The sequence below is a fragment of the Arvicola amphibius genome, chromosome 1 (assembly GCF_903992535.2).
Source record: "Arvicola amphibius chromosome 1, mArvAmp1.2, whole genome shotgun sequence".
In the NCBI taxonomy this organism is placed as follows: Eukaryota; Metazoa; Chordata; class Mammalia; order Rodentia; family Cricetidae; genus Arvicola; species Arvicola amphibius.
Genome location: NC_052047.1, coordinates 120,423,383 through 120,449,213, shown reverse-complemented (window position 1 = coordinate 120,449,213; position 25,831 = coordinate 120,423,383). Strand labels below are relative to the sequence as shown.

General features: G+C 50.5%; 1 protein-coding gene across 1 annotated transcript in view; it reads left to right on the top strand.

Annotated features, from left to right (window-relative positions):
• The first annotated feature begins 360 nt into the window (after positions 1 to 360).
• Positions 361 to 25,831, top strand: part of Syt17 (synaptotagmin 17) — a 68,378-nt gene continuing 42,907 nt past the window's right edge. The window contains exons 1-5 of the mRNA XM_038342980.1: positions 361 to 678; positions 5,474 to 5,491; positions 6,125 to 6,273; positions 13,571 to 13,719; positions 15,429 to 16,048. Of these exons, the coding sequence (XP_038198908.1) occupies positions 664 to 678; positions 5,474 to 5,491; positions 6,125 to 6,273; positions 13,571 to 13,719; positions 15,429 to 16,048 (951 nt within the window). The 5' untranslated portion in view covers positions 361 to 663. The remainder of the gene's footprint in view (positions 679 to 5,473; positions 5,492 to 6,124; positions 6,274 to 13,570; positions 13,720 to 15,428; positions 16,049 to 25,831) is intronic.

Genomic DNA, 25,831 nt, shown 5'->3' with positions numbered 1-25,831 from the left:
ACACACCCTAGCCCGGTTCTAGGCGCGTCGGGTGCGGCTGGCATAAAACTTCGCCAAACCGCTTGGGAAGAGGGAGGAATGGAGGGGACCTTCCAATTTCAGACCCCACAGCAGGCTGCCCGGTGTCATCTCAGCCGCTCAGTCGCCCCGGAAGCCCTGCTGTCGATCAGGCAGTGGATCGGTACCACTCTAGTGCCTGCCGGCGGCGCTGACCGGGGCACCGCCCCCTCCCACCCCTCGGCGATCCCCATCCCCTCCCCCGCCTCCCGCGCTCGGGCCCCAGCGTCGCCGGCCCCGCCTGCGACGGGGTCGCCGCAGTCCCCGCGGCTCGCCCGGGACTTCCTGGCTAGGCGTCCTAGCTTTATTGCAACCCGGGAGCTCCCCAAGGTGTGAATGTGGGTGCTGGTCCACCAGAGGCTGAAGGAGGGGACCTCGGGGCATCCCGTTTCTGCGCTCCGGGGAGGCGGCCCCGCAGGGCTGGGCTAGGACGGGGCGGCCGGCAGAGGGGCGGGCGGCGCTCATCAGTCACGCCAGTCACGTCTGGGGCCACCCGGCCGCCCACTGGTGTCTTGCCGGCTGGCGGTGCCACCTCGCCGGACTGGCGAGGGCAAAGGGGCTGTGGCGACGCCATGCCCGGGCCGGAGTGAGTGAGCGCGGGCGAAGATGGCGTACATCCAGGTAGGACTGTGGCTGGGGGCGACCGCCAGGGGATATCGGGGACCGCGCCCCCTCTGCCGGGAGCGCGCGACGCGGGAGTGCGCACCACCCAGCTCCCACAAACTTACTAGGAAAAAAAAAAACATCCAAACCACAAAAAACAACAAAACAACGGGTGCCCCAGAGCAGGCACCTGTGCGTGTCCTGGAGCAGGGCAGGGTACCTCAGATCCGGTATGGAGGGACCTACGTGGGACCTGCATCCTCTTGTTTGCCTCCCTGGGAGGGGAGACTGTAGGGTGACTTTGCATGCCCCCCCCCCGTCCCCCTGGCACTCACTCCAGGGGAGGGGCCGCGGGAGGGCGGCCCGGGGCGCGCCAGCCACCCGGCCCGCCAGTGCCCGTTGCCGTGGTGACGGCTCGGGCTAATTGGCCGGTGGAGCCAGCTGGAGGCAGCTGTTCAGACCTGGAGGGACAAGGACATCGTTCGCCCGGGCACTGGGTGCAGAGGGGTGGGAACATCCAGAGGCCAGAGCACACTGGTGAGGGCTGTGAGGACGGTTCCTTTAGTCTGTTGAGGTCTGAGAAGTGCAGGAGCCCCCCCACCATCCCTCTCACAGAGCGCCCCCAAGATTCCCAGACGGAGAGGATATCCAAGTAACCCCCCCTCGCTCGCCGCCCCTCCCTCCCCCGCTTTGGAGGGGACGGGTGGGGATGGAATGTGCTGCGTGGAGAAGAGACCCGTTTCTTTTACAAACTGAGAAGTGGTGGCAGGTCATCGCCAAGGTCACGCAGTCGGACCCGCAAACAGATCGGAGGAGCTGCCGGGTTCTAGGGCTGCCTGCTCTTACCCAGAGAGGAAGGTAGCAGAGGCAGGGACTCACCTTTAGCCTCCCAGCCTCAGCCTGGTGTATGGGGGGGGGGGGGGAGCGGGACACGGACTACAGACCCCCTAGGGCTCCATGATCCCTTGTCCCCTGTTCCTCAGATGGTGTGCCACCTGGTGGAACCTGACCCTCTCCTCTGGCTTTGATCCCCAGGAATGCCTTGCTTTTTCCTAAATTGCCTAAGTCCTGATTTCAAGTTCAATGAAGGTTACTGTTACTGTGGTATATTGTGACACTGTTCAACAGTTGCTCAAGGACACCGGGATGACACCAATTATGGAACAGCACTTAGGACATAGGTCACAGTCCCTGCCCCTCTGATGCCCAAGGGAGTGAGCAGAGAACAGCGAAACAAGTTTTTATGGTTCTTCATCCAATTCATACATTTTCTTTTTCTGAGACAGGCTCTTGCTATATAGCCCAGGCTAGCCCTGTGATTCTCCTGCCTCCGTCTCCTGAAGCGCTGGGATTACAGTGGTAAGTCACTTTCGGCTACCTACACCTTCCTTCAGCACAGAAAAGTTGTTGTTTGCCAAGGTCACAGAGCTCCTTAGCAGTCACAGTGGGTTCTGGACTGTAGGCTGGGAGGGGGACATGTAAGCCCTGCAGCTCAGCGGTCTTGGCTTCCCTCTTAGAAACAGTCTTTGAACTTCTACGGACCACAGAGAGTAATACTTTTTTCTTCTGTCACAACTTTTCAATCGGGAAAACAGTACTAAAGCAAGCACAGAGGGAGGTCAGAGAGTGGGCGTGGCTATGCACCCACGAAGCTTTATTTGTTGTGGTCAGTGAGTTTCAGAGACTTTCTGAAAGTCAGGAAGTAGTCGTCTGGGTGTTTTGCAGCCATTTAAAAATACGCAGATCTGCCAGGCTCTGGTTGTGCATGCCTTTAATCCCAGCACTGTGGAGGCAGAGAGGTACGCAGGATCTATGGGAGTTCCAAGCCAGACTGATGTACACAGCAAGTTGCAGGACAGCCAGGGATACACAGAGAAACCCTGTCTCAATAAAATAAAATAAACAAAATAGGAATTCTTCTTTGCTGGAGAACTGGGTAGTGGCCTACTACTGGGTTGTGAGCTGGAGTCTGCGCACCTCTGTGTAGGTGCCTGGGGGTTTCTCTTTATGCTCCCTGGCTTCAGTTCTCCACTGGTACCTGAAGAGTAAACCCCCGAAGGATGGGGTGAGGCAGAATGAGACCCTAGCCTCGGGGCCTCCTTCCCATTCCCGTTGTCCCTGCTTTGGGTTGCTCCTGTAGCACCATCTTCTACCTGGGCTTTGAGAAAGGTATTCATCGTCAGGCAGCTTTTCTGCTTGCCACAGCTGTATAAATGGCTCAATGGATCTCTTCTGACCTCCCATGCCTAAGAACATACCTGTGAATTGCTGGGATGCCCCACGCGCTTGGAAGCATGACTTTACATTAAACTCTTCACTTTGTGGTGACTGGGTGACCCGGAGGACTTGGGGGGAGGACTGCACATCTCCGGACGTGTGCGACAGCGGGAGAACAGCTATGGGGGTTGGTTCTCTCTTTCCACCATGGGGTCCTGGGGATTTGACCCAGGTCGTTGGGTTTGGTGGCAAGCACCCTTACCCACTGAGCCGTCTCACCAGCCCTCAGTTGTTTGTTTGGCTTTTTTTCTTTCTAGACAAGGTCTGGTTGTGCAGTCCAGACTGGCCTCGAATTCACAGCCTCCCTTGCTCAGTGTCCTGGGGCCAGGATGATGGGCACACAGCATAGGCTCAGCTTATAGCAAACATCTTCAAGCCGATTCTCGTTCGAGCCCCACGAGGGCGCAGTTTTTATGGCTGAAAGTTGCCAGGGTGGTTCTTGGTGTCTTGCCTCAGAAGCCACGGAGAGGGTGCATTTCTTTGGCTGGGAGCCACACAGCGTTTCTATATTAAGAAATCATCAAAAGGTGATCCAGGTGCAGAGCCCACCTCCCTCCCAGCTTACTTGGTCATATGACCTGTGACCCTTAGCACCTGTGCCTGGCTGAGTTTGGGTTCTGGGGGACCCATGATGAGCACTTTAAGTGCTTTCCCACAAGACCACCCGTGGCACTTTAAGGAACCTGAGTTGTACTTAATAGTACCAATCCCTAGGCTATTATAAATTGACATGTTTTTTCTAGAATTGGACTCTTTTGGTTTGAGTGCAGATCCTCAGCACCCATGTGAAAACTGAGTGTGGTGGCGTGTTACCTTCATCCCGGGGAGGCAGACAGGAGTGTCCCCATGGCTCACTGGCCAACCAGCCTGGAGTTGATGAGCTCCAAATTCATGGTCAAAACCCTGTATCAAAATAAGGAAGACAGCTGACATTGACCTCTGTCCTTCACATACATATATCCACGTGCATGCATGTGCACAAGCACAGGAATGTGTACACATGCCACACATATACACATGTGTATGTATCTATATACATACACATATGCATATACGTATACACATGTGTTTATATGCATACACAGTGAAAAAACTAGCTCTTTTTTTATTTTAACTTACAAAAAAAATCAAGTCAGGCATGATAGTACATACCTATAATTCCAGAATTTGGGAGGGTGAGGCAGGAGGATAAAGCGTTCCATGTCTGGGGCACAGAGTTATACCCTGTCTCAGGACAGCCAGCAAGCCACCAAGCACACCAAAGGTCTGTAAAGGAAACGGTCACCTGTGGGCAAAGGGAGTCAGGATCACATGATGGAAACAGAAGGCGGCTGGAAAAATAAACACAAGGGGACTGCTTCAGCATTAAATCTGAGCCAGACTGGGCTAGCCTTAGCCTTCTAGGACTCCTCTTGCTTTGTTTACAAGGAAGAGCAAGAGTAGAAAGATGTTAGCCTCTGGGAACAAACCCAGACTGTCTCCTCCCTATTGGCTCCCTGTGCACTCCAGTGCCCTAACTTTGGCCAGTCTAGGAACTGCCCTAATCTGGTCTGCAGGATTTGATACCTGCCTGGTGGATTATTTTGATCATGTATTTGATTTAGTTTTTAATTTAAAAAAATCCTGGGACTGTAAAAATGGCTCAGCTGGCAAAGTTGCTTGCCACAAAATCTGATGACCTGAATGTGATCCTTGGAACCAGGTGGAGGATGGAGAGAATGGATTCCTGAGAGCTGTCCTCTGACCGCCATGTAGTGTGGTGGATGGTTGTGACCACACACAGAGATGCAAATGCACACACACACTAAAGAAATGTAATAATTGAATAAACAAGGAAATCCTGGCTGCGCAGAGAAGCCCTTCTCTGGAGGAAGAGGAGGGAGTCTGGGGCTTGGGGACCCTGAGAAGAAGATGAGGTAGGGGTGGAACCACATCAGGGAGGGAGGGCCAGCTCCTGGCTTCCTTCCAGCCCCTCCCCCACTTGTGGGTGGTCGAAGGAAGCTCTCCACCAGCAGGATTGGAGCAGAATTGGAAGGTAGGGCCCTGGCAGGGGCGGGGGAGTCGGCCTGTCAGTTTAGCTAATCAGGCCCTCTTGGGTTGGCTTCTGGCTATTTCAGTCTGGGAAGGTTTGCGAGTCCCCTGAAGTGTGGCTGCGTGTTGAGTAGCTTGACGATCTGTCTGCCCGCTCTGATTCATAACAGCACACGGTGCACATCCAATGGAAAAGCTCACATTTCCCGTTTATTCGCTGTTAGTTAACCAAGAGGCTCCCAGCAGCCCTGCAAACATAGCCATACCTTGGTAGTAAAGTCAGCTCCCTCCCCAGAATGGTGAGTGCAAAGACGCAAGGTGCTGCTTTCTGTTGTTTTTGTCTTGCTGTTCTTTGAGTTGCTGGAATATTGCTAAACTGGTCTCTCTCTCTCTCTCTCTCTCTCTCTCTCTCTCTCTCTCTCTCTCTCTCTCTCTCTCTCTCTCTCTCTCTCTCTTTCCTCTCTGCCCCTCACCCTGGCTTCACCGTGGCTCTCTAAAAGGGCAGTTGGAACCACTGAACGAGGTGGGTTAATTCAATCATCTGTTTGGTCTGGATTCTAATCAAATGCTTGCCTTTCTGTTTGGAGTCTGGTGTGGGGCTGGGGCATGATTGAGTACTGAGTCACAGGGTATTAGCAAGGGTACAGTTTTTCTGCTCCTTCCTACCAAAAGGGAGACCCTGGCCAAAGGGATGTCCTGGACAGCATGTGTGTCCCAATTAAATTGGACTCCCTCAGTTTAGTTGCATGTCCCCAGGGCTATTTTTCCTGAAGTATCTTTTTTTTTTTTCCTTTTGCCGGGAGAGAACCCTATGCATGTGTGTTTGAGAACATATTGCCCAGCCTCTCGGTGTTGTAATAACCGCCCACCTGTCAAGGAAGGCACACACATAAACTACAAAGGCAAACACCTGCAAGTGTTTTGCTTGCTCCGAACGGCTGCAGTCCCTTCTGTTTGCCATCCCGTGCCCACAGTGCATAAATAGGAGAGAGGAAAAAAATCTTTTTTTTTCTCCTACCAGCAACTCTGCTCTGGAGTGCCTGTTTGTCATGGGTGGGGCACATCCCAGATGGGTTGCTTATAATTCGGGGTGTTGTCTCTCCTCTCTCTCTTCCTCACCCTCCTCCCTACCTCCTCTTTCCCCCAATGGCCTCAGGGATTTCTGTCTAGAATCTCTGACGTGCTGCTCTGCGGATGGACCTGTCGACATTGCTGTCAGAGGTGCTACGAGTCCAGCTGCTGCCAGTCCAGCGAAGATGAAGTGGAGATCTTGGGACCTTTCCCTGCCCAGACTCCTCCATGGCTGTGAGTAATCCACTTGGAAATTTACCTCCCAGCATCCTCTCCACTGCAAGACGGGCAGAGGGTGGGGTGGGATAGGCTGAGTTACCATGGACATAGCCAAGAAGGGCTTCTCTGTGCCCCCTCAGTGGTGGGCCAGCTGGTAGCACCAGCTGGCGGTGAGGCTCAGCCATTCTCACACCAAGCTTCTGGGATGCTAGCCGGGTAATGCTAATCTTGGGGACACTTTAAGTAGCCTAAGTATCCAAGCGACTTGGGCTCTTTCTGAAGAACTTTCCTGAAGGCTGCAGCCTCCAAAGGAGGACCAGTGCCTGAGTGAGTGTCCCCTCCCCAGACAGCATGACAGACTATCTTAATGTCCAACCCCAGGCCTGCACCAAATAGATGCTCAGTAAATCTTAGCTGCTAGCACTTTTCAGATGATGCCTTTTGGCTGACCTGAGCAAGGCCTGTATCCTTGGGGCCACAGGGAGGGGTGCCCAACCCACCAAGCCTCCAATGCTGGTGGTGCCCAGCCCACCAAGCCTCCAATGCTGGTGGTGCTCACACTGGCATCTTCTGTATTATTTCTAATCCACTCCCCTCCTGCGCCCTCATAACCGTCTCCATCTGCCTGCCGGTAGCTCAGATATTTTGGGAAGGCAGTTTTGAAGCTTGGCCACATGTCTGATCCACCTCACTGTGGCAGGGAGAGGGATGTGGTCAGAGTCTGGGGAGAAGCTGGGAAAGACCTAGAAATAATTGACAACAGCTGTTGGGGACTCTGGGAGGGAGGCCCAGAAAGGAGATGGTGCCAGGTACCAATGGAGTCCAGGGGTAGCACTTAGAACTGTCTCTACTGAATCTTGGGCTGAAATCCCAGAAGCCCTTAGAGCCCTTCCTCTGGGTTGGCAATCCTGCTATGCATGCCCTTATTTTTTTTTCTTCTTAGAAGCAAGTTTCAGATGTTTCCAGAACACAGTCATGTCAGCCTACATGAGTTCAAATCGACTTTCGGCTACAGCTTTCTAGTTCTTTAACCCTGGGGAAGTTGTTTGGCTTCTATGAGCCTTGGTTTCCCATCTATAAAATGTGACGATAAAAGCCAGGTGGTGGCGCACACCTTTAATCCCGGCACTCAGGTGACAGAGGCAGGCAGATCTCTGTGAGTTCAAGGCCAACCTGGCCTTCAGAGTGAATTCCAGGATAGCCAAGGCTACACAGAGAAACCCTGTCTTGGTAAGAAAAAAAAAGGGGGGGGGGGTAGATGGTAAAAAAGAATAGTATTTACCAAATAGGTTTGTTGAAGTTGTGTTTAGAAAAGTACATAAGAGTACTTGAGACTTTGTAGATGGTCAAAAGTGGGACATCTGTTTACTTAGAGAGGCAGGGTCTCACTGTGCAGCTTTAACAGGCCTGGGATTCTCTTTATAGACTAGGTTAACATCTAACTCACAAAGGTCTGCCTGCCTCTGCCTCCTGGGTGCTAGGATTAAAGGCACAGACCACCATGCCATGCTTATTTTTATTTTTTAAGACAGGGTGGTAGCTTAGGCTGGCCTTGAACTTGCTATGTAACCAAAGATGACCTTGAATTTGTGATCCTTCTGCTTCTACCTCTTGAGGGCTGGGATTACATGCAAGGGCCACCTTACCCAGGCCTTTGCATGTTGGCAAGCATTCTACCAACTGAGCTATGCCCCCAGCCCTGTGGGTGAAATTTTTGTTTGTTTTTGTGTGGGGTTTTTTTTTTTTTTCTTTTTGAGACAGAGTTTCTCCGGCTGTCCTGGAACTTGCTCTGTAGACAAATCTGGTCTTGTCTCACAGAGATCCGTCTGCCTCTGCCTCCTGAGTGCTGGGATTAGAGGCGTGTGCCGCCACCACCTGGCAAGTGAGTGTAATTTTTAAAAACCTTCCTTTGGCTTTGATTTCCATATCTAGAGAAAAAGAATGGTAAAATAATGTACTTCAGAGGACTGTAATTAAGAGTAAGTGAAGAAAGCTAGCTATAGTAGCACATGCTTTTATTTCTTTTTCTTTCTTTCTTTTTTTTTTTTTTGGTTTTTCAAGACAGGGTTTCTCTGCAGCTTTTTTAGAGCCTGTCCTGGACCTAGCACTTGTAGACCAGGCTGGCCTCAAACTCACAGAGATCCGCCTGCCTCTGCCTCCCGAGTGCTGGGATTAAAGGTGTGCGCCACCACCGCCCGGCTTAACACATGCTTTTAATCACAGGGCCGGGGAGGTAGAGGCATGAGGATGTGAGTTCAAGACCAGCCTGTCTGAGCTACGTAGTGAGACCCTGTCTCAAAAATAAACAAGTGTGAATGAACTGCCTTCAGAATGTGTTTAGTCCAGAGGCGAGAGGTCTGAAAGCATTCTTTTTCTTTTTCATTATTTGGTGTCAACAGGGACCTTTTAGTCATTTTGAGAGCATGCTTTCCAGTAGGTGGCCACAGAGCTGAGATAGAAGAGACAGTCATATTTTATAGGGTCCTTGTAGCGGAGTGGCTGAGATCATTTGGATCCTAAAAGCCATATGTCTTAGTCACTTCAAGGAAAAGCTGATGGCCAGGTACAAGGTCACACCTGTATTCCCAGTCCTGAAGATGGAGGCAGGAGGAGCGTGAGTCTCAGGCCAGCCTGGACTGCACGGTGAGGCTCTGTCTCAGAAGCTCGAGGGCTAGGGACGGAACCCAGCGTTTGCTGCATGTGTGAGGCTCAGGGTCTGATTCTCAAACCAGAGTCAAAACAGAAGAAAATACACCCAAATACGCACAATTATGTGTGAGTGTGTATGTGTATGTATTTTCCAAAGTCTGCTGGTCACCTGACGAGCCTAGAGGAAGAAACTGAACCCTGAAAGTGCTCTCTTATCCAGCCATCATCACAGACAAGTGGGGTTCAATATCCTTGGAAGTCCAGCCTTGATCTTTGGTGGATATGTGGTGTGTGTGCACACGTGTACATTTTGTGGAGGTCACGACTCAACCCCAAGTCTTTGCCTTTCACCTCAAGACAAGGCCTCTTCCTCTTGCTGTTCTCCATCGCATACATCAGGCTAGCTGGCCTGAGACCTTCTGGGGACATTTCTCTCTCTGCCTCTTATCTTACAGAAGGGGTGCTGGCTTTCATGGGGATCTGAACTCAGGTCCTCAGCAGCATGTGACAAGGGCCATCCTCTGAACCACCTTCCCAGTCCAGTAGTTATTTCTTTGAGTGCACATTGCATGGGGGACACTGTCATCTTCATGAGCTTAGATTGGCTTTTATGAGTAGGGGACTTTTCCATTTTATATAGGACATAAGGCAGGTGTGGGAGTCAGGTTGCCTCCTAGAACCGTACTTTCAAACCTAGCATACTATATGTGACCACCTAGCCTAAGGTCTCATGGACAATCCAGGGATGATGGCTTCAGGCATGGCTGGATCCAGGGGCTCACATGGGTTCTCTGTTTTTCCCATTGAGTTGGCTTCATTCTTAAGCTCGCTTACCTCTTGTGCTATGTTTGACTCACATTCTATCAACTTTATAGAAAAAAGGTTAAAAGACAGAAAATTGCGCTGGCCCAGCCTTCGTCCTGTGCCAGTCACTTGTGCCCACTTTCAGGCAAGGAGAATAGCTGCTGGGCTAGGTTGCCATCCACCTGGAGCTAGGGCAAGAGCTGTTCCTGTCTGAAGAGCTATAAGGTAGCTATTTTAGCCTCCAGGGCCTACGACCATGAGGCAACTAGTCACCCACCATAGTGTGTGACCACCACCACACAGAGAGGAGAAGCGAGGGTCGTGGCTGGTAGGAAGCCAGGCAGTGGGTGCAGTCCTTTAGCTCACAGACCCTTGGGGCAGATTCTCCAGTGTTATAACCAGAGAGGATGGAAGAAGCCTGGATAAAGTGGAAGCACCACTGAAGGCCTGGGGTCATGGGAAAGAAGCCTCAATTCGGCTTGTTCAGGGCTTCGAGTGCCAGCTTAAAGATGTGGATTCTCGTTCTCGTTCAGCAGCTGCCACCTCCTTCCCCTTTGCCAGTGCCGGTCAGGTGCAGGCTCCCCTGTCCCCACACTACCCAGAGAGTCCTGTTACAGGTGCACAGCCTCATTGTAACTCTGAGTTGGGAGACAGTTTTGTTTTACATTGAATACTGGCCCTTGGTGTAGAAAACAAAATACAAAAAAAACAAACAAAAAAAAAACCAACAAAAAAAATACTGGCCCTTGATTCTTTTTGGAGGTTCATACTGTGTGCAGACAAAAACAAAGAAGTGGACTGGAATGTTCCTTCCAGGGCCAGCGCACCTCAGAACTCTAAGCAGTACCGTTTATGTTAAGGTGTTGTGCCGTGCACCATCTGGAGTTGGACAAGCTGCGTCGTAAACAGCCGTGCATGACCTTTCTGCTTCCCAGGATGAGCCGGGCTGCCTCACACCCTCCCGTAGCCCCTCATTTGTTTCTGGTCTCCGACACAATGTAAGGCGGAAGCAAGAAATCTGTGAAGGAAGAAAAGTGCGTTCAATCATTCCGAAAGCCGATCTGCAGCTGCATTGCTCAGATTTATTTACCAAGTGGGCAGTTGCATGTTATCAAACAGACAGGAAGTAGAAATGTCAACTGCTCGGGCTGTGCAGAGTCGTTCCTACCGTGACATCTGGGGCCTGTCTTCATACAGTGATGTGGTGGGTGAAGCGGCCATTGTGTGTTCTGTGTGAGATCTCTGGAGACACCGCACTCATTGTGGGTATTAACGTCAATGTGGACAGGTGAGATCTCGGTGACTGCAGTCTGCATGGCTCTGTTGGAGCAGTGCCAAAAGGGTCCTTATGGGAGAGTGACTGGAAGCCCAGCTGTTTGTCCATCAAGCCTATATGGAGTACCTGCTTTATGTATGGCTCTCATGGGTTGCACAGAGCATGCCCAGCTGTGGCAGAGAGTACGTGTCTGGACCGGAGTATAGCTGGGATCCCCTGGGGCACCACCGTTCATCAATGGGCAAATCAGCTCCCATCGCAAGCTTGCACTTCCCATCAGTAAGGGAAGGAGGGTGTCTATAGCAGCTAGCTGCAAGGACTGCTCGGAGAATGGCCTAAGATAGTGTTCATGGGCACCGTAGGTGCCACTCTCCACTCCCTGCTCTCTTTGGTCAGTGAGCTCAAGAGTGCCATGACAACACTCAATGTGCACCCCAGTTCATCCTGGGGTGTAAAAGACAAGGGCCAGCCCTGAAGACGAGCATGCAGCACTAAAGAGAAAGAAAGCTATAGAGGGAAGGATGGGAGAGATCACAGGGACAGGATTACAGTCCTTGGAGGAAGGGCCACTGAACCAAAAACTTGAATGGGTAAAAGAACAAACAACTGGGCAAGAAAAGCCTGGAGGAGCATCTTAGGCAGAGGGACAGGGAGGCCCAGGGTGTCTGAGAGGACAGGGAGGTGAGGCAGCCCTGTACTCAGACACTTGCCTTTGAGTGGCTCCGGAGGGTGGTGACATTTAAGCTGACCACTGAAGGTGTGTGGTTCTCATGGGAGGAGGTGACTGTCACTGTGAAGCTTGGCAGCTGGGAAGCAGGGCCAGAGGCAGGCAGGAGTCTAGGAACCATGGCCTTTGTACCCAGAGGCTGCAGCTCTGCTTTAAGGGGGTGTGTGCCCCCGGGCGATCCTGTCCCCTGTCCCCATGCGCCTGCCCACACGTTTCATCTGTGTCCACACATAGCCAGCAGGTGTCCACTCCCCCTTTCTGGCCTGTCTTGCCCTGGTCGTTGCCTTCATCCCTTTGTGGCTAAGTCAGCCTCATTTCTCCCATCAGGTGTCTCTGAAAACCCTCTAGAATTCAAAGCTTGCATTTTTCGTTGTTGTTTCAAGACATGTTTGTTTCCTTGTAGGCTTAGATGTCAAGTTGATGGGTTATGACCATTATGGCTCATGGCGCACTGTGTTCAATATTCCCCTAAGCGCGGTATCGCTGGCACCTACATCTCTTTGTGGGCTCCCCGCTCTGTCCGTCCCTGCCCCAGAGCCCATGCCCAGCATGAATAATGGTGATGTTTACTTGTTTGAAACAAGGTCTTTCTTGGCAGCCTGACCTCAAACCCAGGATTATTTGCCTCGGCCTTCTGAGTGCTGGAATTACAGGTGCACACCAGACCCAACTTGGGGGGATCTTAGAGCCACCCCATTGTAATACCAGCTAAAACACACCAAGCACCCAACTATGTCAATACTGTAGCAATTGGTGCTTGTTATCTCGTTCTGAGAATTTAGCAGCCAGAGGAGGTGGTGGTCTTGTGGTTGTTCCCATTTTACAGATGGGGAAATGGAGGAACAGGGAGTGGAAGGGAATCACCCAGGGTCACCTAGGTAGGGTTCCAACTGAAAGCATCTGTCTGCCTCTCCATCCATCTACCTGCCTACCTATCATCTGTCATAATCATCAATCTTCTCTCATCTCCTTCGCCATCTGTCCCCAAGTCTTGCCCATGCCTCCCCCAGTTTCTTAGCATTTCCCGTCTTCATTAGCATCCTGTTGAGTCATCGCTGCTGCTAATCCGTAACCGCTTCCCCACCTCCAACTCCTGTTCTCAAGTCATCGGTTCACAGGACCACTGTAGTCATGCACCCGTCACTCCATCCTTGAGTAGCATTGCGATGCCATATTTTTTTACATATACTTTTTGTTGTTGTTGTTATTTTTGCTTTTTTGAGACACCCTTTCTCTGTAGCTTTGGAGTCTGTCCTGGAACTAGCTCTTGTAGACCAGGATGGCCTCGAACTCACAGAGATCAGCCTGTCTCTGCCTCGCAGGTGCTGGGATTAAAGGCGTGCGCTACCACTGCATGGCTGCGAGAGCTTATTTAAAGGGTGTTAAATCAGAAGCGTGGAGGCTATTGAAACAGAAGGGCACATAACCCCCCAAGGGCCACTTTCACAAGTTCGGATGAATCTAAACAACCACAGGGTTCCTTCCAGACCCAAGACCGACAGGTCTCCAGCTTCATTCTGCCACAGTGGCGCCCCCATGTGGCAACAGTGTAGATTTGCTTGCCCTCCAACTTGAAGCTATTTTCTAAATCAGGGATGATACCTTTGAATTATTTCACAGTTCATGTGAAAAGCAAGACTATATACATCATTCTGAGTGGTGCAGTGTGGGTCAGAGGCTACATCATCACCATGCATGCTCCAATATAGGAGCCCTTGGGTTCAACCACTGAGTGCTTGCTCATGCTCTGGGAAAGGTGCCTGTAGCGGTTGAACTGTGGACGAGCAGCTGGAGGCCCACGTGGAACTCTGCTGGGGGTTGCCTCGGCGGCCACTGAAACCTTTTTCTTCCTCTAGGATAGCCAGTCGGAACAATGACAAGGATGGTGACTCCGTCCACACAGCCAGTGATGTCCCATTGACCCCAAGGACCAACTCCCCTGATGGGAGACGCTCATCCTCAGACACATCCAAGTCCACCTACAGCTTGACTCGGAGAATCTCCAGTAAGTGCCTGGAGATGGTTAGGGTTGGGCAGCGGGGGGGAGAGAGGCATTCTCTTAGTATAGGGGAAAGAGCTAGCTGAGCATGGTGGCTCGTGCCAGGAATCCCAGCACTTGGGAGTCGGAGACAAGGGGAAACAAGATAGCCTGGAGTAGAGTGAGTTCCAAGCCAGCCTGAGCTATAGAGTTAAAACCCTGTCTCAAAACAACAGCAGGGCTTACACTTCAGGTCCTGGAAGCAGGGTGACAAATGGAAGGGCTCGAGACAGGAAGACCAAGGGGCTCTTGCACCCTCAGACCTCATGATCTCCCTCTGTTCGTAGGCTAGCTGGGCTTTCACCCAGACACGCTGGCCCCTGGGATCGCCCTCCCAAAGTGGGGCAGTGCTGCACCTCAGCTGGGGAGAGCCCACTTCCCTCCTGCTTCTCGCTCTCACAAGTACAGGGCTCTGGAGAGTGATCACAGTCTAAGGTGTCCTCTAATATCCTCGGGACCGGACCATGAAAAGTGGATGACTTCGGGGCGATGGCATGCATTTAGAGTGCCACCTGGCACCGAGCTGCTCTGATGATTGTGGTGGGATGCTCTAGGCCACCACTGGGCAACCACCTCTCACAATAAATAAGATCACAGTTATCTCTCCGTGTGCACACATTCTGCACCCTCAGGTTCACCCAGTCCCAGCCCTTGGGGCCAAAGGTAGAAGAATCGTAAATTGAAGGCCAGCCCAAGCTACAAAGTGAATTCCAGGCCACTGGGGACTGCTTAGCAAGACTCTGTCTCAAAGAGCCAAGAAAAAAGATTGTGAGTGAGTGTGTGTGTGTGTGTGTGTTGTGTGGTTGTGTGTCTATACTTAACACAGACTTTCTCCTCATGCTTTTTATTTCCTAAACAATATGGCAGAATAGCCAAGCTTGGTGGTGCAGGCCTATAATGCTAGCTACTCAAGAGGCTGGGGCAGGGGTACTATGAGTTCAATGCTAGTCTGTGGACCTTGGTGATAATCTATCTCAAAGTAAAAAGGAAAGAGGCCCAGGCCTACAGCTCAGTGGTAGAGCAACTGATGCGTGGAGCCCTGGACTGAATCCACCACACTGCAGGAAAAGGAAGACCGTAGGAAGTTTCATTTTGTGGCATTTGGATTGTACTCAGCACTTTAACCTATTTGGAGACGGTGCAGGGGTAGGTATAATATCATCTACAAGTGTAACGATCTGCATTCATAGCTAACCTGGGGTACATGTTGCCTGTGGGCTTCAGGTTGGACATATATGGATGACTGTGCATAGGTTATATATTGTTCTTTTACATTTATTTATTTAAGTGTGTGTGTGTGTGTGTGTGTGTGTGTATGTGTGTGTGTGTACGTGCATACCATGGTGCATATGTGGAGGTCAAACAACAATTTTTGGAAGTTGGTTCTCTCTTTCTACCATGTGGGATTGATCTCAGGTCCCCAGGCTCCATGGCAAGTGCCTTTACCTAGCGAACCATCTTGCCAGCTGCTATGTCTCAAGTAAGGGCTCTGAGCGTCTGAGGGATGGGTGTGTCAGGGGTCCTGAAACGGATTCCAAAGCTCATGGAAAGCCTGCATTTCCAGTGTGCACAGAAGAGCCCATTGAAGCAGAGAAGCCCGTGTGGGCATCTGGGGACCTCTGTTGATGTCACCGGGTGGCCAGTGGTGGTAATCATTGTTCTTGGTGGCTGTTTAGGTCTGGATTCCCGGCGCCCCAGCTCCCCACTCATTGACATCAAACCTATTGAGTTCGGGGTTCTCAGTGCCAAGAAGGAACCCATCCAGCCATCGGTGCTGCGCCGGGCCTACACCCCCGATGACTACTTCAGGAAGTTTGAGCCCCGACTTTACTCCCTCGATTCAAACCTTGATGATGTGGACTCTCTGACTGATGAGGAGATCATGTCCAAGTACCAGCTGGGCATGCTGCACTTCAGCACACAGTACGACCTGCTGCACAACCACCTCACGGTGCGGGTGATCGAGGCCCGGGACCTGCCGCCCCCCATCTCCCATGACGGCTCTCGCCAGGACATGGCCCACTCCAACCCCTACGTCAAGATCTGTCTCCTGCCCGACCAGAAGAACTCCAAGCAGACAGGCGTCAAGCGCAAGACGCAGAAGCCTGTGTTTGAGGAACGCTACACCTTCGAGATCCCTTTCCTAGAAGCCCAGAGGAGGACCCTGCTGCTCACTGTGGTGGACTTTGACAAATTCTCCCGCCACTGTGTGATTGGCAAAGTGGCGGTGCCCTTGTGCGAGGTGGACTTGGTGAAGGGCGGCCACTGGTGGAGGGCTCTGGTCCCCAGCTCGCAGGTAAGGCTTGGGTTTGCTGCGTCGCCTCCTGGGAACTCTTCTGGTTATTTTAACTTATTTTACTACTTAATTTTTTTTCTTTTGAAGCTGGGTATGGTGATACATTCCTGTAGTCCCAGCACTTGAGATGTGCAATGAGGATCAGAAGTTCAAGGTTACCCTTGGCTATGTAATGAATTTGAGGATAGCCTGGACTATTTGAGATCTTGTGTCAAAAAGCCAAAGACAAAAAAAACTTACTTTGTATTTAAGTTGTTTTTATTTTGAAATGATTATACTCATATGAAGTTTCAAAAACAGCATAGAGTTCCAATTGTTCTCTTGTCCATTGTCCCCAGAACAGTGTCTTACAGCCCTGAGAATGTAGGATAAACCACCAAACACCGTAAACTAGAGTAGACCAAGTTCAGATTCCAGTGGGTTTTTATATGTGTCCCCCACTATGTGTGTACATGTGTGAGTGTATACGCGTGTGTATGCATGCATGGGCATGCATGTGTGAATGTGTGTGTGTGTGTGTGTGCATGGGCATGCAAGGGCATGGACATACATTGCATGAATCATGTATGTGTGAATGTGCATATACATGTATGTGTGAACGTATGTATATGTGGGGGCATGCATATACATGTATGAGTGTGTATGTATTCAAGGGAATGCATGTTTGAGTGTGTAAGAGAGAATATGTGTGTACATGTATAAGTGTGTGCATGGGCATGCACATATGAGTGTGTGTGTGCATATACATTCATGGGTAAGTATGTATGTGTATGCATAGGCATGCATGTAGATGTCTCTGTGTGTGAGAGTGTGTATATGTGCATGCACATGTGCGTGCATACATGTATGTACATGTATGTGTGCATGGGCATGCATGTGTGTGTACATGGGCATGCACGTATATGTGTGTGAGAGAGAGAGTGCGTATATATGTGCATGTGAAGTTCTATTAAATCTTTTCACTCTTTAATTTATGTATGGGGATGTATGTGTGTGAAGTATGTAAGGTGTATGAATGTGCATTTGTGTGTGGAGACCAGGAGAGGTGTCATGTGTCTTGCTCTGTTACTCTCTGCCTTATTTTTTTTTTTTTGAGTCAGGGACTTTCATGGAACCTAGAATAGACTGGTGGCCAGCAATCCCCAGTGATCCTCCTGTCCCTGTCCCCACAGCACAGGGGTTACAAGTATGCATATCTATGCCTGGGTTTTTAGTGGGTTCTGGGGTCCAAGCTCAGACCCTCATGCTTATGAAGCAAGGACTCCTGAGGTGTCCCTTCGGCCCCAGTTCTGTAGAATCTTACCACATATACAGAGTCGTGGGCCACCACCCTAGAAATGCTTTGCCACCAATGCTGAACAGTTTCATCAGGAGAGTGATTATCCAGGGTATAAAGATATCAATCATTTTTACTCTCAGAAAGTGATTTGGAAAAAAAAAAACAAACAGAAACAAAAATAGGGGCAATGGAACCGATGATGTGTGGATGTTTCTCAGGCCCACTGTAGTGACCGACTTCCTGCCTCATGTCCAACCTGAAGGGGGTGTGATTAGCTTCTGGGGACCCCATTCTGAGGCCACTGGCTGGGCTGGGACACCAAGAGGCTGTTAAGTACTCTCGAGTGCACCCCCTGGAACACAGAGAGCAGGACAACCAGGGAAGGGGAAGGCCCAGGCAGGAAGAGATGTACCTCACACTGCACAGGTGAGGATGGCCCAGCCCAAGGAGACTCAGACAGAGCAGTTGTAGATTGACAAGATGGGGCATCTCAAAGCTGTGCAGTCTTGATCGGGAATCCACTGACCCAGGGCTGCCTTTGGGAGGCAGGCTGGTTGGTGTACAGTGAGTTATGTGCTGGAGATTAAAGCCAGAGCATTGTGCATGCCGAGCATACCCTCTTCTGAACTACGTCACATCCCAGTGGTACACAGGTTTCCAGATTGGGGTAAAACTGTCCTGTTGTGTGTGTGTTTGTCTTCCAAGATGAAGGTCTACCCCTTTCGTCGTATGAATTCCCCATGAAGAAGGTCCTGAGACAAGGCTGGTCCTATATCAGGGAACACCAGGAGGGATTTGGAAAGTCCGGGAGGGTGTGTGATGGACAGGAGGTCAACACAGCAGGCGTTGTCCAGTTCTTAAACCTGCAAGGCACACACAGGAGCCCAGTGTTGTTCATCCCCAGAACCTTTGTGTAAAGGCGACTGGGACCTGGGAGCTTAAATTCCCTGGCAGTTTTGTCCTGTGGTCCTAGCAGGCAAGAAGCCTCTGACACCCATGGTGGGAGGTGGCATCTGGACACAGGCCTTCATGCTGAAGCAGGGAAGACAAGAAGAGAGCAGGCCAGGCACCTAGACTGTTGCCATCCCAGCTTCGTCCAAAGACCCTTCCCCTGGGCAGCTCTTTCCTCTTGCACTTCTTGTGCCTTCTACAATAGTTGACAACACTCGGCGTTCAAAGGATTTGAACCCAGATGCAGAGGGCTTTACTCTGAGCCGTTCTTCCCCAAGCCTTCTCATAGTCTCCCTGCTTCGGCCTTCTGAGTGCTGGGATTGCAGGCATGCATTGTCATGCCTGCCTACAGTTATCTTTAATGTTGGGGGGTGGCTTGGGAGGTAGTTCAGCTAATAATGTGCTTCTTGTGCAAGCATCAGGAGCCGCATTCAGTGCTTATTTAAAAAACCCAGGTTCAAGGCAGGTAGATGCCAGTGTTGCAGGGCAGGGACAGAAGGATCTCTAGAGCTTGCTAGACAGTCTAGCTGGATTGGTGAGTTCTAGGTTATTCAGAGAGCCCTTGCCTCCAAAAATAAGGTGGAGGATTATTGAGGAAGATACTGGATATTGACATTTGACCCTTCTCCCCCGACAAGCACACAATGCATGCATGCACACACAGAGGAACACACACATATATGACGCCATACCACACACATACACACACATACACAGAGGACTGTTTGGGGCTCACAGGAAAATCAAGAGGGAGATTTATAGGTTTCCTATCATCCCTCTTCACCCTTACCCACGCAGTCTCTCCATTACCGGCATCCCTCACCACAGCAGTGTGTTTGGTACCAGAGACAAACCCACGTTCACACATCATTATTGCAGTTTGGGGTATGCTGTTAACGCGCACATCCTATAGATCTGGGCAAATGTCTGGTGACATATGTCCACTGTGATAGCAGCAGATAGAGTGGTGTCACCAGGGCTTGTTCTCAAGGCAAAAATAATTGGAGCTGATCAGCGCTCTGTGCTGATTGGACCCAGTACCTGGAAACTGCCTGGAGTTACAGACGCCCCCAGCCTGCCTTCTGGATGGCTAAAAACAGCCTGGTAAACAGAGACTCCTAACTGCCTTCTGTATTTTGAGATTCCTCACCAACTGCTACTGTCACCGTCCAGCCCTCAACCAGGCAAATGGCAATGTTTTCAACTTGCCCTGAGTTGCTGTCAGCCGTGACCTTTAGAACCCTGGCCCCGTATGTGTTAAAAAGCGTTTCGGGCTCAGCTTCTGATAGGCAGTCCCATAATGCTGCTGGGGACCAATTCAGAGCTCGATAGGGCAACGGGAACTAGAAGTTTCCGTGCGCCCCTCCTCCCTCGGTAAAAATCAATTTCACACTTGAGAGCTTATTAAAATTTCTAATTACATTCTTTATTTGCTTAGTGTGTATATACTATGTTGTGCTTGTGGGGGTCAGAGGACGACTTGTAGGAGCTGTGTGGGGTCCAGGATACAAACTGAAGCCCTGAGCCTCCTCAGCAAGCACCTTTACCTGCGGTTCTAGTTCGCCTTCTGTTGTTGTGACAAACGCCAAGCCAAAGCCTACTTGGGCAGGAAAGGGTTTATTTGACTTATACATAGGATGCAGTCCATGGAGAGGGGCCAAGGCAGGAACCTGGAGGCAGGCACCGAAGTAGAAGTCATGGAGGAGTGTTGCTGACTATGGATTGTCCAGCCTGCCCTTTTTATTTTTATTATTTTATTGTTTTGTTTTTAGAGACAGGGTTTCTCTGTATATTTGGCTGTTCTAGAACTCACTCTGTAGACCAGGCTGGCCTCAGACTCACAGAGATCCACCTGTCTCTGCCTCCTGAGTGCTGGGGTTAAAGGCATGTGCCCCCCACATCCTCAGCCTGCTTTCTTATACAACCCAGAACCTTCTGCCCAAGCATAGCACTTCACAGTGGGCTGGGCCTTCCTCTGTCAATGAGCAATCAAGAAAATGCCCCACAGACCTGCCTTCAGGCAGTCTGATGGAGACATATCAATCAAGGTTACTCGTCCTTGAGTTACTCAACTGAGTTACTCTTGACACAACTCCAACTTATGTACAAAGTTGACAAAAAAAAAAAAACCAGGATACCTGCTGAGTCACCTCACTGACCCCAGCATGAGCTTTGACCCCTAGTTATAGCATGTCATAAAGGAGGAGCCAGGAACAAAGTGGATGGACCCCCCTGTTGCATAAGTGAGAAGACTGCATTGCAGGAAGGTCGAGTGATCAGTCTAAGGCCACACAGATTTTCATGGCAGAACGGAGACTACAGTTAGGTTGCCTGACTCCCATGCATGTCTTGCTACTAGGCAAATCTTCTTTACACCTCCAGATGATACGGTCTAGTGATAGGGAGGAGCGTGGGCCCTGCGCTCACACAGGCCTGGGTTCGAGTTCTATCTCCGCCGCCTGCTAGAGGTGCTCAGGCTGGTTACGCACCCTCACTCAGCCTCTATTTCAGTCTCCTCAGGAGCATTCGCTGTAAGCCTCCTGACTCTCAGTGCTGCCACCAAATGTGGACGTTTGCCCTCAAACAACCACGTCTCCGTTTCTCCGAACACCATCTGTCTTATGTTTTGAGCCAATTCGGACTCTACCCACCCTAAGTTAGTGCATGCAGTCATAAGTCCCAGCTTACCACTCTGGCTGACCAGACTGCTAAAGCACAAGTCCCAGGACCCTCTGCTCGGGTTTAGTCATTTGTGGAAAGGCTTACGGAGCCAGGCAAAGCCCTTGTCTTCTTGTTTCAGCCCATATTTTTGCAAGGTTCAGTCCGTGGCTTGGCACCAGGACAGAGAGCGTCTTGACTAGGGGAGCTCGTTGTGAAGAATCTGACCTGGGAGCCAGGGCAGAAGGGATGTCTCAGAAGGCCTGAGGGAGGCATGTGTGACGTCTCCACCCCTCTGCAGGCACACACTACCGACACCCTGCTGCAATCACCAAGCTTAAAAGTTTTCCAAACCCTGACGCTTGTGAGTTTTGGTGGTGGTGCCGTGGTACAAGCGTGATGAATTGAACTATCGTCAGCTGGCGACTGAACTAAGCCTCCACTCAGCCACCCCTCCCTGGAGGTCAGAGTGGGGTAAAGCCGCCAGCTCTCTCCTCATGGTCTTTCTGGTAGCCAGTCCTACCCTTAAGTTACCTGAAGGTCCCCAGTGATCAAGCAACCTCGTTCGTATGCAAAAGATACTCTCCCTGCTCAAAGGATTCCAAACACCCTAGAAGCGCTGTGCCAGGACCTCGGTATAGACACCAAATGTGAATTTCTTATTTACATCCGGGCTCTGCCACCCAATTACTGGGTGATGTTAGACTTGGACCTGAAACCTACAATCATGACCATGACCATCCTCATCACCTTCCTCATCCAAAAGGTCCCCTGAGAGCTGGATGGGAACACATCTGTGCAGTTCCCAGCGTACATTGCCCACTGTGACCGTGGCTCAGTTGTGCACTGAAGGCAGCAGGTTTCTCATGTGTCAGAGCCAAGTGGGTCTTGGGGATGGAGGTGAGACTGGGGGTTTGAGGTCCAGACTGAAAGTGATGGAACTCAGAGTCCTAACCTGTTCCCCACGCCACACTTCTCTGGAGTGGCCTTCTGAGAGGCCTGTTCACAACCCATGCCCAGGGCTGCACCGGAGCCTGGTTCCATACATTCTCTTGAGCAGCTGCCAGCTTTCTGCCTAACAGGCTAAGAACATGTGGGTGAACACCACCTCGCTGTGGACTTTCCGGAATAGTTGGCTTGCCCGGCATGTGATTTGCTCTTGTGATGGAACAGGAGATTAAAGGCAGCAGAAATCAGAGGGGAAAGGGCCTCAGAGACTAAGCTGTGGATTTCAACTTTCTCCTGAGGGAGGTGGAAGTCATTAAAAGATGACATGCTGGGAGTTTCCTGGCTGGTTTACCTTTTTACTTGCTCCTGAGGCAGAACATGAGGTAGAGGGAGAGCAAGGTCTGCACCATGGTGCACTTGGTTTCCCAGGCTAGACTATCCTGTCCATTGAAGATATTGGCCTCTCTCTGTGGGAAGCCAGTCTCTGGCCCTTCCCTGGTTATCAAAATCAAACCAAACCAACCAAAAAAAAAAAAAAACACTGCCTCCAGGCCTCATGAAACCTCCCCTGGGACACAGTCCTGGTTGATATCTATTGATCTCGAGATATACTCTAACAATAGGGACAAGGTAACTGATTGTATTAGTCACTTTTCTCATCATTTTGACAAAGTGAGTCTTTTGCTTTTTGTTGTCTTTGTGGATTGTTGTTGATGTTTTGTGACAGAAGCAGCCTAAACGAGGAAGATTTATCTTAGCTTTCAGTTCAGTTCATTGCAGCAGAGAGCATCATGGTGGCAGAGTGTGTGGCAGGGGTCCAGCTAGTGTCTGTTCACTGTGATAGGGAAACGTGGTACAGGAGTCTGTGTGGGTCTTCTCTCCTTGATGGGCGGGAACTAGAGAGAGAGAGGAAGGAAAGCCACAACACACACTCTCCAAAGACACATTCACAGAGACCCACCTCTCCGCAGTGAGACTCCCTGCCCAAAATGTCTGCAGCCTCCAAAAGTAACACCACTAGCTGGGGACCAGGCATGCAGCATGTGGACCTCGGGATCGGTTCCTATTCAGACCTGAGCAGTACCCCTCAGTGAGAGGAGCCAGGGGTCTGGTGACTTAGACATACGAGGTTGGTGTGAGGGCTCCAACTCACTGTTAGTGGGTTTGGGGAGTTGGGAATGACCTAAAAGGAGGGGTCTCATAGAATGTCAGCAAGTTTGCCGGAGAGAGGTTTGCTGAGCTGGATGCTAGGCAAGGAGCTAGAGGATGTGGGTGAAGAGACAGCTGTGATGATGATGACTAATTTAATCCAGGATGCAGGATGCTGAAGTTGATGGGGTAGCACCCCTGTGATTTGCAGTGGGCCAGAGTTGGGATCCCTAAGTGATCTGGTCTAATCCAGTGACTTGAAGCGACACTGCTTTGGGCCTGAGATGGCACCTCATACTGGGTGTCCCTGAGGGGGAAAACTGCTCCCAAAGTGGCTGGGGAACAAAAAGAGAGAGACCAAGGTCCTGCATTTTCCTTCAAGGACAAACCCCTGAGGCCTCCAAAGGCCTTCAAATAGGCCACAGTTCTGAAAGCTCTAGTCTGAATAACACCAAGTTGGGGACCAAGCCTTTGATACATGACCTTCAGAGAACTTTCTCATGTAAACTATGGTAATCCCTGAACTCCTATTTCTCCTCCTTTCTTAGCTCAGCATCATTTGGGCGGGGGAGGCTTGGGAAGGTGAGTTCCCATGGCATGTCTTACTCTTTCTAACACGAGCCACCATGTTAGTTAAGTCATTGCATAATTAGCGCATCGGTTATGTGAGTTGCTTATATATTAGAAAGACCATCACAGGACCCTGCCAGTCTTTGTCACTGCTGTATCTCCGGGTCACTGAGGCAATGGATAATTATTGAACAGTATCCTAGTTACTCTCTGTTATGGTGAAGAGGGACCAAGGCAGCTCATAAAAGAAAGCATTTAATTGGGGGCTTGCTGCAGCTTCAGAGGCTGAGTCCATGACCATCACGGCAGGAAGCAAGGAGGTGTGGCGCTGAGCTGTAGCTGGGAGTTTGTATCTGATCCATAGCCATTAGGCAGAGAGAGCTAACTGGAATGGTGTAGGCTATTGGAACCTCAAAATGCACCCCCAGTGACACACCTCCTCCAATAAATCCACACCTCCTCATCCTTCCTCAACGGTTTCACCAGCTGGGAGCCAAGCATTCAAACATAGGAGCATATGGGGTCCAGTCTCATTCAAACCACTACAAGCACCTCCTATGCATTTCTGTGGGCCTGACAGGTGGTCGTTTCTCTGAGTGGCTGTGCAGTGGAGGTCAGAAAAAGGTTTTCTGTGAAAAAAAAAAAAAGAAAAAAGAAAAAAAAAACGGAAGAGGGAAATGGTTTAAAAGGTTAAGGCTCCTGATCCAGCCTCTCCCTTTGCGTCTTTCAGTCAATTCCCTGAAAGGTCCCTGAGGCCATCCCAGCTTGAGTGGAGGGGGAAGGGGAGGCATCACTAGGGCGTGTCCTAAAGGGCCCTATCTTCCCGTTCCTGCACTGTTTCACTCAGCTTCCTATCTGCCATGATGTGAGCAGAAACCTCTGAAACCGTGAGCTGAAATAAATCTTCCTTTCCTTCAGTTGGGTATATCCAGTGTTTGGTACAGCTATGCACAGTCTAACAGAGCTGCCCCTATTGGTTCTTCACTGAGATCACTGGGTAGACAGGGACCAGGCGGTATGCCTAGCCTAGTTACAGGTAGGGGTGGAGTGCTTGCAATAAGACACGCACTGGCTTCCTGGTTGGTGCAGAATGAAACTTACTCTCTTGTGATGAAGTGGATATGAAGGGGGTTGGCTGTCTCTAGACAGGCATGCGGTCTAAGACAGAAACTCTCAGACACCAGAATACAGACCTGCTCTCCAAGCTTTCTCGGAAGACTGGGTGACACACACAAAGATATAAGTAAGCATTTATTGTACTGGGCAACATTTACTGCGGCTCTGCTGTATGCCGGAATCACTGAGAAGTGGAGGCACTGCTCTGAATGAGCTCACAACCCTGAGGAGCAGAAATAAATATAGAAGGCTCGGAGTTGTGGCTACATCGGTAAAGTGTGGCCTAGCGTGGGTGAAACCTTGGGTTCTGACCCCGGCACTGCGTAACTGGATGTGAAGGAGCATATCTGTATTTCTGGTACTCGTATGGTAGAGGCAAGAAGGGAGATAAGAGGTTCAAGGCCATCCCTAGCTACATGTTGAGTTTGAGGCCAGCCTGGATTATATGAAAACTTATCGAGAGAGAGAGAGAGAGAGAGAGAGAGAGAGAGAGAGAGAGAGAGAGAGAGAGAGAGAGGGAGGGAGGGAGGAGGAGGAGGAAGAGGAGGAGGAGGAGGAGGAGGAGGAGGAGGAGGAGAAGGAGGAGGAAAAAGAAAGAGAAAATGGATCCTTACCTTGTTTGTATCGTTCTCCAAAAGAAGCCCACATAGTCAAGATCTTACATTTGGATGTCCATCTTAGAAGGAAATAAAGAATATCTTCACAGTTTAGTCATAGCTAAGCATCTTTTTAAATGGATAAAATAATTACAATCCATAAAGGGAGAAGATGAGTCCATTTACCGTGTCAGATTGGTGGTTACCTACCCGAAGCTCGGATAATGGACACCAAGGGTGAGCTGGAATAGGTTTGTGCAAACACGTTGGTTTGCCAGCACTGGCATAACTAAGAACCACACTCTGGTGGCTCAAACAAGAGAAGCTAGCTGTTCCCATAATTCTGGAAGGTACTGCTTGAGCCATGTGCCCCAAGCTTCTCTTAATTTCCCATGGCTTTCTGTCCATCCTTGGTCTTCCAGGCGCCTACCGTCATCTGTGTGTGTTGTCTCTGTGTTCAAATCTGTTTCTCCTTTATAGAGACATCAGTCATATTGGGTCAGGGTCCGTCTTCTC